We start from the raw sequence: 17,281 nt of genomic DNA on the forward strand, positions 1-17,281 counted from the left end.
GTCACAGTCTCGCGAGATGGGACTTGTGACGTCAAAATTAGATGGCCGTCGGAAGCCAAGGAGCTGGTCATTTAAACAGCGGTTCGGTATTGCGGACGGCGTTAAGAAATTCAGGAGAGTCCCGCGAAAAGCGGGCCTGTTGGTTGACATGAAGGGCCAGGCGGACAGTCTGCTGGCAAGTTTATACACCATTTGAGAAGCAGCCTTTAGACACCCTGCTATGTGATATTCCATTGGAATCATTGGCAGCGTCCTAGGGAGCCTGACCCTTCCGCCCTCAGCTAATGCCCATCTCCTTCCGCCTGCCCACCTTATATATAGTGCGTGCGTGTTTTGATTCGGCGGGGAAGGTACAGCTATGCTTCTAGGGAGCTGCTTTCTGACGTACGAGGACTTTAAGAAAAGGTTTAGTTCCTATAAAAATGACACCAAGAACAGCTTCAGCATCCACAGCAGCACCTCTGTACTGGAGCACAATGAGTCCCAAGGAGCCTGTGTGCGAGAGGATGTCATGTAAGGCTTCCTAAACTTGCTTTCTACTTACACCAGCACAAACTGAGCAATGAATACAGGTCTATGTCATGTACACACTACAAATTGCTTGATATTAGCCCAAAAACAAAGCACCTAGTGCAGTACACAAAGCAGGACTAATTGCTCCCTATATTGTACCACTTTATGCATCATTTATGCGGTTTCTTAAAGGAGAATTCAACCCGAAAGTTCAAAAACCCTCCCCTACATAGACCCTCCTCCCCCCAAGTGTTACCCCGGGCACATACCCCTAACTCCTTATATACCCCTCGGTGCAGATTCAGGCATCAGAGTTTTCGGTCGCCATCTTCAGCCGCTTCGGTAATCTTCGGAATTAGACTGGCGCTTTGGCAATTTTTTCGTGAGTTTCGGGGCATGCGCAGTTTGTCACAAAAAGGAAAATTGCTTCAACTGTGCATGTGCTGATACGCTGGTCTCATTCCGAAGAGAACAAGATGGCGCCCGTGAACTCCAATGCTTGAATCTGGGGTAAGTAAAATGTTAGGGGCATTTGCCCGGGGTAACACTTAAGCTGGGAGGAGGAGGGTCTATATAGGGTAGGGTTTTTTTTAACGTGAAGGTTGTATTAACCTTTAAGATGGCCATATACTGGCAATAAATGGATCTGGGCCAAATGTGTCCACGGCTCATGTTGGGTCAGATCATCAGGCTGATCCAGTTGTTGGCTATGGTATTATACAGTGGAACAGAGCCTATGCAGGCTTGTAATAGTGGCCATTCACTGGCAGATTAAAGCTGCTGATATCAGTCTTATAGACCGTGTCGGCAGCTTATCTGCCGGTGTATGAGAGCTTCTGATGGGACTCCCCGATTGATATCTAGCAAAGATATCGATGGGGAGGTTTGATGTTATTGTCGATCGAGGACCGCATTGGCTAGTTGACACGGTCCTCATCTCATCGGCGCCCGTTCTCTTAGTTGTAATCCAATCGTTTGGGTTAACCCAATATAACTTGCCATTGGTGGGCATATCGGGGCAAACGAGCGGATCTTATCGTGCATGGCCGCCTTATAGAAACAGTTCAGTGTGAAAGTAAAAACTGGATAAATTGATAGCCTGTGCAAAATAAAAAATGTTTCTAATATAGTTAGTTAGCCAAAGATGTAATGTATAAAGGCTGGAGTGACTGGATGTTTAACATAATGGTACAGAACTTCCTGCTTTTCAGCTCTCTTACTCTTGAGTTAGTCAGTGACTTAAAGGGGGACCACATGGGACATAACTGTTCAGTGAGTTTGCAATTGATCCTTAGCATGCAGCTCAGATTCAAAACCAAACAGTTATGACCCATGTGCCCCTCCCTCAAGTCACCGATTGGTTACTGCCTGGTAACCAATCATTGGAAACCAAGAGAGCTGCAAAGCAGGAAGTAGTGTTCTGTTATGTTACACATCCAATCACTCCAGCCTTAATACATTTTTGGCTAACTATATTAGAAACATTTTTTATTTTGCACAGCCAATCTATTTACCCAGTTTTTATTTTTATACTGAACAATTCCTTTAAGGAGCGCTTTTCCCAACAGGGTTTTTTAACTGGCTCAATAGACATTTGACCGATATCTGTCCGGAAGGGCCTATACACAAACAGATAAGCTGAAGGGGTCAAATTAACAGACAACCCATATTTATAGGGGCTGTTTGGGTCTCAGTGGACTTGAAATGCCAGGGCTTATTTGCTCTCATTCCAGACCTGGCTATAAAGTACAAATAGGGTTGCAGAATCTGGAGCTGGCTTTGACTCTCGATCAGGCTATGTTAGGTATTAAGATGTCTATGGTTAATGTCACACAAAGCAGTTTCCTCAAGAAAAAACGTCTCTACCAGAAATGCAGCCCACCTGTCACTATGTACAGTACATATGGCAGATAGCAATGTGCATTTTTGGGCCCAAATACACCCCATGTGAACACTGACAGGAGGATTGGCATTCTAGTTAATGCAAACATAATCAGGGCAATGTAGACCAAAGCAGCATTTACTCTGCTAGCAGAGAAACCACCTACTAAGGCTAGATGTACTGTAGTCTCTCTAGAAAGAATAAGAATGATGAGAGCGCTTTCATGTCTGGAGCCTTTGCAGGAATAGCACTTTCCAAGGAATTTAGCAGATACTTTTGTCTTATATTGGTATCCACTCCATACTCCACTGCTCTCACATTGCAGAATCTATTTAAACTAAAAATATATATGTATGGACATGGAAATCCACATCTGCTCCAGCATTCACCCTTTGGAAAATATAGTGTACATAGTGAAATAAAAAACCAAAGTCCTAGTGTCCCTTTGATAAACCCAGTTTCCGATACAAATCATGTAAACAATTCTATCATGCTGTTCAAGTTTCAAATTGCTGACTCATGCAAGAACTGTTTTTTGGGGTTTTTTTTAGACCAGGAGAATCTTTTTTTTACACATTTGTTAATGCACACATTTAATTTAATGATGGATTCCTCTTGTCAAAATAAACAAACCGCTTGCTATTTTTTCCTGTGTAGCCTGTGCTGGGTGCAAATTCATCCATCCTCTGGGTTGAGCCCAGGTAGCTAACAAAAGGAAGCCCATCCCTTGAGAGAACAGAAATAACAGCTGCATCCACAAATGTCACATGTGTGTCTTTTCCATTTTACTGTATACAGCTACTGTTACATAAGCCTGATTCTCTGCCTGTGTATGAAATGAATGCAGGCGAGAAAGAGCTTTTTCTGCTTCTTCCTGTATGTGCAACAGGAAAGGCAAACTATATAACACTCCCACCATGTGGACACCTCCACAGCTGGCAACCACAGCCATAGACTACAGGCAGCACTTAAGTATTGGGCATTAGCTCTTTTTACCACTGAGTGTCACCCCCTCTTTGTGGGAAAGCAGCTTTGTTTGCCTCTAGCATTTAAGGCTTAGGAACTAGAAGGGCCTTAAAAATATGTCTGTAGCTACATTGTAACGTTTGCTAATTATGAATACCACTGTTTTAGTGCATTAGTTAAATGCATTTCTTGCCTCTTGCATTGCAGATTCACCCGCTTAAAATTTTGTTGTTCAAGGAGACAGGAAAATCCATGTCCAGCTTACTTCATACTGCAGTACGATGAGAAACTGGATTGCCTGGTGATAAAGAATGAAGACTCTGCTCATGTCCACACTGAGGAAACAGAGGAGCTTTCTAATGAAACGGAATCTCTTTCTGAAAAATTGGAGCCACTCCCTAAGAAACTGTGCAGCGAGAGGCTCTCTTTAACTTGCCCTGATGAGAATGCAGCACCGGTTTGTGTTAAAATGGAAGATCTGTCAGAGCCAGATGACTGCCATGGTGGTTCAGTCAATGAGACTGACAGTTTTGAGTACACTGTCTCAGAAGCTGCAATCACAAACTTAACTCAACTGTTTGAAACATTTTTGTCTGAAGATTCAGGTGCCAAGGCCGTTATGACCCTGGAGAATCAACAGCAACTCAATCATGTGGGTTTCCAGACAAGTAAAATGGGTGTTTTATTTGAAAAGTATCCAGAGAGTCTTGTTCTACACAGAGTCACTATCAAATCTGGTTACATCCTATATGCTTTCCTGGTTGAGACCAAAGAAAGAGGCACAAAAGTAGTTCACTTCTCCTTTATCAGAAAGGAAAACACAGACAACTTGCACAAAATGTTGAGTGTTTTTCAATACTTCAATGAAGAATGGCTAAAAGTAAAAGTGATCTTTACAGAAATGTCCTTTGGCCATACAGCCCTTCTAAAAGAGACTTTTCCTTCTGCACAAATTTTATTATCAGTGTATCATATGGCTCGTTTGATTGAGCGAAGGATAAGAGAATCTGCTTCAACAAAGGACTGGCTTCAGAAATATCTAGATGATGCAATATACAACACATCTCCAGAGAAGTTGTCACTCCTTGCAGATAAGCTGCAGGGCAGAGTGGCTAAAGATCTGTACGCCTTCCTGGATGCTCACTGGTTTTCCTGTGAAATGCTTTGGTACATGCATGTAAAGAAGGGCTTGCACTCATGCAGGACCTACATGGACAGTTTGGATGTAGTCACCAAAAAAATACGCAGCTTGCTGAGGAAACAAAGCTCTATAGAATTTGGTATCCAGAAATTTGTGGAAAATGCTCACTGTTTTAACAGCAAAATCTTATGGAACCAAAGAGATTCTTCCGGGTCGAGACCCAAAACATCATACAGAGTCAACAAAATGATCCAGAATAAGAAACCATTAGCTGCACCACCACAAGTCTCTTCGCCCAAGGCTTTAACAATTATTGACACAGCAATTCCTATTAAGAAAGAAGACAATGCTTCTCCAACTGACTGTCCTATTGAGCAAGTTGACAAAAAGTTTCCTCCATGCTCTTCCAGCGAGTTTAGCAAATGGTTAGTGCAACACGAAATCATTTGCAAGAGTGACAGAGAAACTGCAAAAAAACGCATGGTCCACAACATTGCACCGTCTTTAAAGGGTCAAGTAAGACCTCAGACTGTAACTGATACCATGGCTTTTGCATTGTGGCAGCACTGCAGTCGTCTTGGCTTTCAACTTTGCCTGAAGGAGTGGGAGGTGGCGAAAGGGGCCACACATCTTATCAGTGCAAAGAGTGCGTATATCACTGTACAGATTCTAGAACAACCACATCATATCAGAAATAATTTGCGTTCTTGCACATGTTACTTTAGTGAACGCTACCAGCTGCCATGTCGGCACATCTTGAGTATCCTGTATGCAAGCAAAAAGCCTGTGGAATTATCCATGGTCTCTGGCAGCTTGCAGAAGAAACACATGCAGCCCTTGTGTGGTTTGAAGGTCTGGAACAGGTTATTGCATTATACTAAGGATGAGGAAGAGGCTAAGGAACGACATCGCAAGATCCGGACTCTAACTAGGGAACTCTCTAATCTTCTATTACAATGCGGGACTCCTGACTTGAAAACCAGGTGCTCTACTCTGAAGGCTTTGGTAGACAAGTGGAGTCCACCGTCAAAAACAACTGTCAATGAGAATTTTACTGAAATTAACTCTGTAGGACTTCCTTATCAGTGGGTGAAGAAAGAACCATCTGAAGGAGAAGAGTATTCTGGTTGCCAGGAGCTGTGTAGATTGGATGTTCACCCAGGTGAAACACTGACTACTGAGAAATGAAATAATTGGAGTGCTCTCTGTACTTACCTCATATCTTCAGTGAACTGTGTGCCTGGGCCTTAATATCTACAAACGGACAATGCTGAAATTGTATTTATTACTTGTAAAGAAAATACATTTCTTTTTTGTACATAACTTTTTAATCTAATATATGTATATTTCCTTTAATATGTAAAAGTAGCAGGGCTTCTTGCTTATTGTGCTGTGGTCAGTTTGGTCAGTCCCTGGTCAGGGTATATGTTCTGCAGAAAACATACATATACATTTCAGTGCAGGGTCACTATTTATTTCTAAAAGTAACAGATTAGAAAACTATAAAACAAAATTTTTTGTGTAATATTGGCCTCATTTTTTATAGAAATCACAACCAGTAGCATAACTAGATATTATGGGGCGCCACAGCAAATTATTTTTCAGGCCCCCAAAATGTCTAGAGGTTGACCTGTTTTACCAATATTTATTGATTTGTATAATTAGGGTCTCATGGGGCCCCTATACCTCTTGGCCCCCACTGCAGCCTCAGGGTCTGCTTCCTCTGTAGTTGCTGGAGCCAGTTAATAGTCTTTCTATTCTAGTCATTTTCATGACTGTTTAACTATGCCTTACTTATGTCTCTTTGTCTTTTACTCTCCAAAAAGTTCATATTCAGACTCTGAAGCAATTCTCTGGTTTTACTAAAGACAAATAACATTGTATTCAATATTTGTTTATTACAAAGAAGCCCTGAAGCTCGAAATATTTTATGTGGTTTGCATAATTTATTCACCACACATGTACTATATACACATCCCTTATCCAGTAAATTCCAAACTATGGGAAGCCCATCTCCCTTAAAGTCTAATTTTTAAAAAAAAAAAAATTTAATTTTTCTCTGTAATAATAAAGCAGAACCTTGTACTGATGGTAACTGAGTTATATTAATTTATATTGGTGGTAAAACAATCCTATTGGGTTTATTTCATGTGTAAATGTATTAAAAGATGGTGTCCAAATTGAAGAAAGATCCCTTATCCACAAAACCACAGGTTTCAAGAAAGTCATGTTAAAAAAATTGAACCCCTTTTTTTATCAATAACGGCTTGAAGTCTTTTAGGGTAAGTATGCCTTTTTCCAGACAGGGCCACCATCAGGGGGGACAGGGAGAGTGTTGTACCGGGCCCAGAGGGTAAGGGGGGCCCAGCCGTGCTGCACTTACACTATTTACTTACTTTTTTTTAATTGGGGGCCCTGACCACCAATATTACTTTTATGGGGGGCCCTGACCAACAGTGTTTTTTTATTAAAGGGATACTGTCATGGGAAAAAAAATTTTTTTTCAAAATGAATCGCAGAATTTTGCACTGAAATCCATTTCTCAAAAGAGCAAACAGATTTTTTTATATTCAATTTTGAAATCTGACATGGGGCTAGACATATTGTCAATTTCCCAGCTGCCCCAAGTCATGTGACTTGTGCTCTGATAAACTTCAATCACTCTTTACTGCTGTACTGCAAGTTGGAGTGATATCATCCCCTCCCTCTTCCCCCCCCAGCAGCCAAACAAAAGAACAATGGGAAGGTAACCAGATAACAGCTCCCTAACACAAGATAACAGCTGCCTGGTAGATCTAAGAACAACACTCAATAGTAAAAACCCATGTCCCACTGAGACACATTCAGTTACATTGAGAAGGAAAAACAGCAGCCTGCCAGAAAGCATTTCTCTCCTAAAGTGCAGGCACAAGTCACATGACATGGGGCAGCTGGGAAATTGACAATATGTCTAGCCCCATGTCAGATTTCAAAATTCAATATAAAAGATCCATTTGCTCTTTTGAGAAATGGGTTTCAGTGCAGAATTCTGCTGGAGCAGCACCATTAACTGATTCATTTTGAAAAAAAAATTTTTTTCCCATGACAGTATCCCTTTAACATGTGGGCGTCAGAGGACCCTAGTCACCAATATTTTTTAATGTTTTTTTTTATTTACTGTGGGGGGGGGGGCGACTGTGGGTGGTTCTTATGGAGGGGTGGGTGCAGCCAGGGGGCCCAGGAAATTTTGTTGAATGGGGCCTTTTGATTTCTGATGGTGGCCCTGTTTCCAAACACACATGCTCCAGGCTGTTTGGGTCAGTTGGGTGAGGATTTTGCACCTCACACTGCAATAACTGGCACATTTCCATGCAAACAACACAAATATGAGACATGGCCATTAATCTTAAGAGTGGAGCCATGCCCCACCCTAGCTTTTTTTCTGGGCCTCCTGCACCACTCACCTACAGAGGAAGCAGACCCTGCGGCTGCAGGGGTGCCCAGGAGGTATAGGGGGCCACACGAGGCCCTAATTCATATACAATTTCAATAAAAATTGGTAACACATGTCAACCTCTACATTTTGGGGCCTGAAAAATAATTTGCTGTGGGCCCCATAATATCTATTAACGCCACTGCCTGCAGGGCCCTTGTATAGAGGGAGCAGGCCTCAGCTCCCTTTTCTAGTTTGCCAAGTGCAAAGTTGTCTTTATGATGTGCAAAAACTGTCCCACAGATGTACTCTGTGTAAAGATAGTCAGGACAGACCATGGTTTTATATCTTTTTCTAACTCTAAAAAGTTATTTTTTAGAAGTTCTTCATCCTGTGAAGGTCAGTGAGCACTCTAATTAAATGTATCACTGACCTTTCATATTTCTTATATGTACAACTGTACAGAACACCTGTTTTGATTACACACTTGGAACTGATTTAAAATGTATAACCCCCACCAGCCTAAGGCTGCCCAGGGTTGCTAGCTGTGGGGGAGTAAGGGGTGGATAAGAGTGATTAACAAGTCGTGAAAGGCACAGGGCTTGAGTAGTCTTGGGCAACAGTCCTGGACTGGCAATCTGTGAGTTCTGGCAAATGCCAGAGGTGCTGCTGTATATTGCCATGGACACTCACTTTATTGGACTGTTTGGGCATCTGTGTACTATTTAGGGTTGCCACCTTTTCTGGAAAAAAATACCGGCCTTCCTATATATTTATCTTTTTTCCCTATTAATAACACTGGGATCAGCCATCACTTTTACCGGCCAGGCCGGTAAAATACCGACTATTCTATTCGTTAGTTGTTTTTAGGTATGCACTAACTCCACTATTTTGGATTCAACCAAACCCCCGAATCCTTCGCAAAAGATTCGGCCGAATATCAAACCGTATCCCCACCCCCCTGGGTGGGAAGGGGAAAACATTTTTACTTCCTTGTTTTGTGACAAAAAGTCATGCGATTTCCCTTCCCCCTTAATTTGCATATGCATATTAGGATTCAAACAAATCCGAATCCTAATTTGCTCCCTCTATACTAGGGATGTAGCGAACGTCGGAAAAAAAGTTTGCGAACATATTCGCGAACTTGCGCAAAAACGCGAGCGGTTCGCGAACGGTTCGCGAACCCCATAGACTTCAATGGGAAGGCGAACTTTAACATCTAAAAAAAAAATTTCTGGCCAGAAAAATGATTTTAAAGTTGTTTAAAGGGTGCAACGACCTGGACAGTGGCATGCCAGAGGGGGATCAAGGGCAAAAATGTATCTGAAAAATCTGCCTGTGTGTGCTTGGAAGAGATAGTGTAGGGGGAGAGCTGTTAGTGATTTCAGGGACAGATGATAGTAAGTTTGCTGGCTAGTAATCTGCTTGATACTGCTCTGTATTGGAGGGACAGAAGTCTGCAGGGATTTGAGGGACATTTTAGCTTAGGTAGCTTTGCTGGCTAGTAATCTACTGTTCTCTTTAAACAACTGCCATACGTTGACCTTGTAGGCATTGTTTGCCCAGTTTTTTTGGACGCAGCCACTGAAGCACAGTTGCCAGAAAAAATATGCCATATAAATGCTGAAAATAGTCATTTTTCGCCATACGTTGACCTTGTAGACATTGTTTGCCCAGTTTTTTTGGTTTCAGCCACTGAAGCACAGTTGCCAGAAAAAATATGCCATATAAATGCTGAAAATAGTCATTTTTCGCCATACGTTGACCTTGTAGACATTGTTTGCCCAGTTTTTTTTGGTTGCAGCCACTGAAGCACAGTTGCCAGAAAAAATATGCCATATAAATGCTGAAAATAGTCATTTTTTGCCATATACGTTGAGTCAACGTATGGCAAAAAATGACTATTTTCAGCATTTATATGGCATATTTTTTCTGGCCTCTGTGCTTCAGTGGCTGCGGCCAAAAAAACTGGGCAAACAATGCCTACAAGGTCAACGACGTTGACCTTGTAGGCATTGTTTGCCCAGTTTTTTTGGCCGCAGCCACTGAAGCACAGAGGCCAGAAAAAATATGCCATATAAATGCTGAAAATAGTCATTTTTTTGGTCGCAGCCACTGAAGCACAGTTGCCAGAAAAATTATGCCATATAAATGCTGAAAATATGCATTTTTTTGGTTGCAGCCACTGAAGCACAGAGGCCAGAAAAATTATGCCATATAAATGCTGAAAATATGCATTTTTTTGGTTGCAGCCACTGAAGCACAGAGGCCAGAAAAATTATGCCATATAAATGCTGAAAATATAAATTTTTTTGGTTGCAGCCACTGAAGCACAGAGGCCAGAAAAATTATGCCATATAAATGCTGAAAATATGCATTTTTTTGGTTGCAGCCACTGAAGCACAGAGGCCAGAAAAATTATGCCATATAAATGCAGAAAATATGCATTTTTTGGACGCAGCCACTGAAGCACAGTTGCCAGAAAAAATATGCCATATAAATGCTGAAAATAGTCATTTTTTGCCATACGTTGACCTTGTAGACATTGTTTGCCCAGTTTTTTTGGTTGCAGCCACTGAAGCACAGAGGCCAGAAAAATTAAACCAGTAGGGTTTGCACCCTAGTTTGTAACGGTGGCGGAGGGAGGAGGAGGACGCTAAAGGACAGCTGTGTGTGGAGTCATGAGGCTTGAAGAGAAGGACAGCTGCATAGAAGTCAGAACAAGTCTTCCGGCGTGCAGTAACCCTCCGAGATCCACCCCTCATTCATTTTAATAAAGGTCAGGTAATCGACACTTTTGTGACCTAGGCGAGTTCTCTTCTCAGTTACAATCCCTCCTGCTGCACTGAAGGTCCTTTCTGAGAGCACACTTGAGGCTGGGCAAGACAAGAGGTTCATGGCAAATTGTGACAGCTCTGGCCACAGATCAAGCCTGCGCACCCAGTAGTCCAGGGGTTCATCGCTCCTCAGAGTGTCGATATCTGCAGTTAATGCCAGGTAGTCCGCTACCTGCCGGTCGAGGCGTTCTTTGAGGGTGGATCCAGAAGGGTTGTGGCGCTGCCTTGGACAGAAAAACATTTGCATGTCTGACGTTACAGACTGGCCAAAGGGCTTTGTCCTTGCAGGTGTGCTCGTGGCAGGATTACTGGCACCTCTGCCCCTGGAATGTTGATGAGTTCCTGAAGTGACATCACCCTTAAAAGCATTGTACAACATGTTTTGCAGGCTGGTTTGTAAATGCCGCATCTTTTCGGACTTGTGGTATGTTGGTAACATTTCTGACACTTTATGCTTGTACCGAGGGTCTAGTAGCGTTGCGACCCAGTACAGGTCCTTCTCCTTAAGCCTCTTGATACGGGGGTCCTTCAACAGGCATGACAGCATGAAAGACCCCATTCTCACAAGGTTGGATGCAGAGCTATCCATCTCCGCTTCCTCATTATCAAGGACTGCATCATCCACGGTCTCCTCCCCCCAGCCACGTACAAGACCAGGGGTCCCCAAAAGGTCACCACTAGCCCCCTGGGAAGCCTGCTCCTGTTGGTCCTCCTCCTCCTCCTCCACAAAGCCACCTTCCTCCTCTGACTCCACTTCTGGCACCTCTCCCTGCGTTGCAGCAGGTGCCTGGGTTCGTTCTGGTGATTCCGACCAGAAATCGTGCGCTTCCAGCTCCTCGTCACGCTGGTCTACAGCCTCATCTGTCACTCGTCGCACGGCACGCTCCAGGAATAAAGCGAAGGGTATTAGGTCGCTGATGGTGCCTTCGGTGCGACTGACCATATTTGTCACCTCTTCAAAAGGTCGCATGAGCCTGCAGGCATCGCGCATAAGCACCCAGTAACGGGGGAAAAAAATCCCCAGCTGTGCAGATCCAGTCCTACCACCCAGTTCAAAAAGGTACTCGTTGACGGCCCTTTGTTGTTGCAGCAGACGTTCCAACATAAGGAGCGTTGAATTCCAGCGAGTCTGGCTGTCAGAAATCAAACGCCTGACTGGCATGTTGTAGCGCTGCTGAATGTCAGCAAGGCGTGCCATGGCTGTGTAGGAACGTCTGAAATGGGCCGACACCTTTCTGGACTGGGTGAGAACGTCCTGGAATCCTGGGTACTTGGAGACAAAACGTTGGACTATTAAATTTAACACATGTGCCATGCAGGGCACATGTGTTAAATTGCCTAGTCTCAACGCTGCCAACAGATTGCTTCCATTGTCACACACCACTTTTCCGATCTGCAGTTGGTGTGGGGTCAGCCACCGATCGGCCTGTGACTGCAGAGATGACAGGAGTACAGATCCGGTATGGTTTTTGCTTTCCAGGCACGTCATCCCCAAGACAGCGTGACAACGGCGTACCTGGCACGTCGAATAGCCTAGGGGGAGCTGGGGGTGCACAGGTGTGGAGGAGGAGAAGGAGGACCCAGCAGCAGAGTAAGAAGAAGAAGAAGACGAGGTAGAGAGCGATGGAGGAGTAGAGGTGGTGGCAGAACCGCGTGCAATCCGTGGCGGTGACACCAACTCCACTGTTGTTGTTGAGCTACCCATTCCCTGCTTCCCAGCCATTACCAAGTTCACCCAGTGGGCAGTGTAGGTGACATACCTGCCCTGACCATGCTTGGAGGACCATGCGTCAGTAGTCATATGGACCTTTGGCCCAACACTAAGTGACAGAGATGCGGTAACTTGGCTCTGCACATGTTGGTACAGGTGTGGTATTCCCTTTTTAGAAAAAAAATTGCGGCTGGGTACCTTCCACTGCGGTGTCCCAATTGCTACAAATTTGCGGAAGGCCTCAGAGTCCACCAGCTGGTATGGTAAAAGCTGGCGGGCTAAGAGTGCAGACAAGCCAGCTGTCAGACGCCGGGCAAGGGGGTGACAGTCAGACATTGGCTTCTTACGCTCAAACATGGCCTTCACAGAAACTTGGCTGGTGGCAGATGACTGGGAATGGGAACAGGTGGTCAAGGTGGAAGGCGGAGTGGAGGGTGGTTCAGACGGGTCAAGGAGAGCAGAGGTAGAGCAGTAAGATGCTGGACCAGAAGGAGTGTGGCTTTTAGTTTGCCTGTTGCCTTTGAGGTGTTGCTCCCAAAGTGCTTTGTGCTTGCCGCTCATGTGCCTTCGCATAGAAGTTGTACCTATGTGGCTGTTGGGCTTACCAAGGCTCAGTTTCTGACTGCACTCATTGCAAATTACAATGCTTTTGTCAGAGGCACACACATTAAAAAAATCCCACACTGCTGACTTTTTGGAAGTGTGCGATCTGGCGGTAACAGTAGAAGTTGGCGGCATTGGCGGCAATGGCGGGTGCGTTGGCCGGCTGAACACAGGTGCCGATACATGTTGTTGCCCTACTGATCCCTGCGGGCTGTCCTCCCTGCTTCTTCTAAGTCTTATTCTCCTACTGCCTCTCTGACTCTCCGTCTCTCCATCTGAACTACCCTCCTCTTGCTCTCTTCTACTAGGCACCCACAAAACATCAATCTCCTCATCATCATTCTCCTCAGATGCATCAATTTCTTCTGACACATCACAGAAGGAAGCAGCAGCGGGGACCTCCTCCTCATCACTCATTATGTCCATCTCTGTCGTGTTCTCTGCCAAAATTAAATCTGGTGTAAGGTCCTCATCTCCTTCATCTTCTTCTGGCAATAATGGTTGCGCATTACTCAGTTCAAGAAACTCATGGGAAAATAACTCCTCTGACCCCAGTGAAGAAGGGGCACCGGTGGTGGAGGAAGTGTTACGTGGGGTGGCCATAGCAGTGGAGGATGAGGAGGATGTTGTGGTAAAGTTAGAAACGGTAGAGGATGGGGTGTGCTGTGTAAGCCAGTCAACTACCTCTTCAGCATTTTGGGAGTTCAGGGTCATTGGCTTTTTAAAACTGGGCAATTTGCTAGGGCCACAGGATTGCATAGCAGCACGGCCCCTAGCACGGCCTCTGCGTGGCGGCCTGCCTTTGCCTGGCATTATTTTTAAAAAACAACAACAACAACAAAAACTCAGTTGGTTTTTCTGGAAACGATAATACACACAGCTAGATGGCGGGTTGAAGAAAACAGTGTGCAAATAATGCCTACAAGGTCAACGTATACACTACTACAGCGGTGGATACGGATTACGTAAAATATATTATGGCTGCTTGAAAAAAGTCACTCCGGTGTTTTTTCTGGAGACGGTAATATTATGGATATTTAGACAGAATGTGAACAAGGTCACACAGCTAGATGGCGGGTTGAAGAAAACAGTGTGCAAATAATGCCTACAAGGTCAACGTATACACTACTACAGCGGTGGATACGGATTACGTAAAATATATTATGGCTGCTTGAAAAAAGTCACTCCGGTGTTTTTTCTGGAGACGGTAATATTATGGATATTTAGACAGAATGTGAACAAGGTCACACAGCTAGATGGCGGGTTGAAGAAAACACTGTGCAAATAATGCCTACAAGGTCAACGTATACACTACTACAGCGGTGGATACGGATTACGTAAAATATATTATGGCTGCTTGAAAAAAGTCACTCCGGTGTTTTTTCTGGAGACGGTAATATTATGGATATTTAGACAGAATGTGAACAAGGTCACACAGCTAGATGGCGGGTTGAAGAAAACACTGTGCAAATAATGCCTACAAGGTCAACGTATACACTACTACAGCGGTGGATACGGATTACGTAAAATATATTATGGCTGCTTGAAAAAAGTCACTCCGGTGTTTTTTCTGGAGACGGTAATATTATGGATATTTAGACAGAATGTGAACAAGGTCACACAGCTAGATGGCGGGTTGAAGAAAACACTGTGCAAATAATGCCTACAAGGTCAACGTATACACTACTACAGCGGTGGATACGGATTACGTAAAATATATTATGGCTGCTTGAAAAAAGTCACTCCGGTGTTTTTTCTGGAGACGGTAATATTATGGATATTTAGACAGAATGTGAACAAGGTCACACAGCTAGATGGCGGGTTGAAGAAAACACTGTGCAAATAATGCCTACAAGGTCAACGTATACACTACTACAGCGGTGGATACGGATTACGTAAAATATATTATGGCTGCTTGAAAAAGTCACTCCGGTGTTTTTTCTGGAGACGGTAATATTATGGATATTTAGACAGAATGTGAACAAGGTCACACAGCTAGATGGCGGGTTGAAGAAAACACTGTGCAAATAATGCCTACAAGGTCAACGTATACACTACTACAGCGGTGGATACGGATTACGTAAAATATATTATGGCTGCTTGAAAAAAGTCACTCCGGTGTTTTTTCTGGAGACGGTAATATTATGGATATTTAGACAGAATGTGAACAAGGTCACACAGCTAGATGGCGGGTTGAAGAAAACACTGTGCAAATAATGCCTACAAGGTCAACGTATACACTACTACAGCGGTGGATACGGATTACGTAAAATATATTATGGCTGCTTGAAAAAAGTCACTCCGGTGTTTTTTCTGGAGACGGTAATATTATGGATATTTAGACAGAATGTGAACAAGGTCACACAGCTAGATGGCGGGTTGAAGAAAACACTGTGCAAATAATGCCTACAAGGTCAACGTATACACTACTACAGCGGTGGATACGGATTACGTAAAATATATTATGGCTGCTTGAAAAAAGTCACTCCGGTGTTTTTTCTGGAGACGGTAATATTATGGATATTTAGACAGAATGTGAACAAGGTCACACAGCTAGATGGCGGGTTGAAGAAAACACTGTGCAAATAATGCCTACAAGGTCAACGTATACACTACTACAGCGGTGGATACGGATTACGTAAAATATATTATGGCTGCTTGAAAAAAGTCACTCCGGTGTTTTTTCTGGAGACGGTAATATTATGGATATTTAGACAGAATGTGAACAAGGTCACACAGCTAGATGGCGGGTTGAAGAAAACACTGTGCAAATAATGCCTACAAGGTCAACGTATACACTACTACAGCGGTGGATACGGATTACGTAAAATATATGAATGCTGCTTGAAAAAAGTCACTCCGGTGTTTTTTCTGGAGACGGTAATATTATGGATATTTAGACAGAATGTGAACAAGGTCACACAGCTAGATGGCGGGTTGAAGAAAACAGTGTGCAAATAATGCCTACAGGGCAAATAATGCCTAAAAGGTCAACTTATACACTACTACAGCGGTAGTAAAATAAAAAAAAGTAAAATAAAAAAAAAATGAATATTAAAAAAAAAAAATTAAAGTTGGTGCTGCTGAACTACTAGGAGCAGCAGATTAGCACACCAGTCCCACTCCCCAACACTGCTAGACTAATAGCACTGGGCTCTTATAGTAGTAGTAGTAGTAGTAGTAAAACAACAAAAAAATAAATAAAAGCAGTCCTTACAAGGACTACTGTTATTGCAGCAGTCAGCAGATGAGATCAGAAGCAGGACAGCTGCCCACTGCAGCTACATACAGAGCACTGCAGTAGAAGGTAGATTACTAGCCAGCAAAGCTACCTAAGCTAAAATGTCCCTCAAACCCCTGCAGACTTCTGTCCCTCCAATAACAGAGCAGTATCAAAACGATTACTAGCCAGCAAACTTTCAACTGTCCCTGAAATCACTAACAGGCAGCAGCTCTCTCCCTACACTATCTCTTCAGCACACACAGGCAGAGTGAAAAAACGCTGCAGGGCTTCGGTTTTTATAGGGAAGGGGAGTGGTCCAGGGGAGAGCTTCCTGATTGGCTGCCATGTACCTGCTGGTCTGGGGTGAGAGGGCAAAAAAAGCGCCAACAATGGCGAACCCAAAATGGCGAACGTCGCGCGACGTTCGCGAACTTCCGGCGAGCGCGAACACCCGATGTTCGCGCGAACAAGTTCGCCGGCGAACAGTTCGCGACATCTCTACTCTATACAAGGGGCCTGCAGGCAGTGGCATAAATAGATATTATGGCCCACAGCAAATTATTTTTCAGGCCCCAAAATGTAAAGGGGTTGACCTGTTTTACCAATTTTTATTGAAATTGTATATGAATTAGGGCCTCATATGGCCCCTAATCCGAATCTTGCTGAAAAAGGTCGTATTCTGGCATCCAGAACCAAATCCTGGATTCGGAGCATCCCTAGATGTTTTCTTTGCTGAACTAGATAAATCCCACACCATTTAATTACTGCTCTTTTTTAACACCTATAGATCAGATTCCAGCTATTCTTCACGCGGTAGAAGTGATTACACGGCGTTCATTTTATAATGATTTCCCTTTTTTGTATGCGGCTAACTCTCGTGCGCCAAAAGGAGCTCGGTTGCTAGGGAAAATAAGGTTGCCACGGCAGCGTGGAACCCCTCCCAACTACTATTCTTATTGGACAACGACTGAAACGTTGTCATTGGTGGAAAAG

General features: G+C 43.7%; 1 protein-coding gene across 1 annotated transcript; it reads left to right on the forward strand.

The window, feature by feature from the left end:
* Positions 1-6,592, forward strand: zswim3.S (zinc finger SWIM-type containing 3 S homeolog). Its single transcript, XM_018238385.2, has 2 exons — positions 1-513; positions 3,569-6,592. The coding sequence occupies exons 1-2, from the start codon at positions 359-361 to the stop codon at positions 5,688-5,690; spliced, it is 2,277 nt and encodes a 758-aa protein (XP_018093874.1). The 5' UTR covers positions 1-358; the 3' UTR covers positions 5,691-6,592.
* Positions 6,593-17,281: the final 10,689 nt, after the last annotated feature.

This window comes from Xenopus laevis, chromosome 9_10S (genome assembly GCF_017654675.1).
Source record: "Xenopus laevis strain J_2021 chromosome 9_10S, Xenopus_laevis_v10.1, whole genome shotgun sequence".
NCBI lineage: Eukaryota > Metazoa > Chordata > Amphibia > Anura > Pipidae > Xenopus > Xenopus laevis.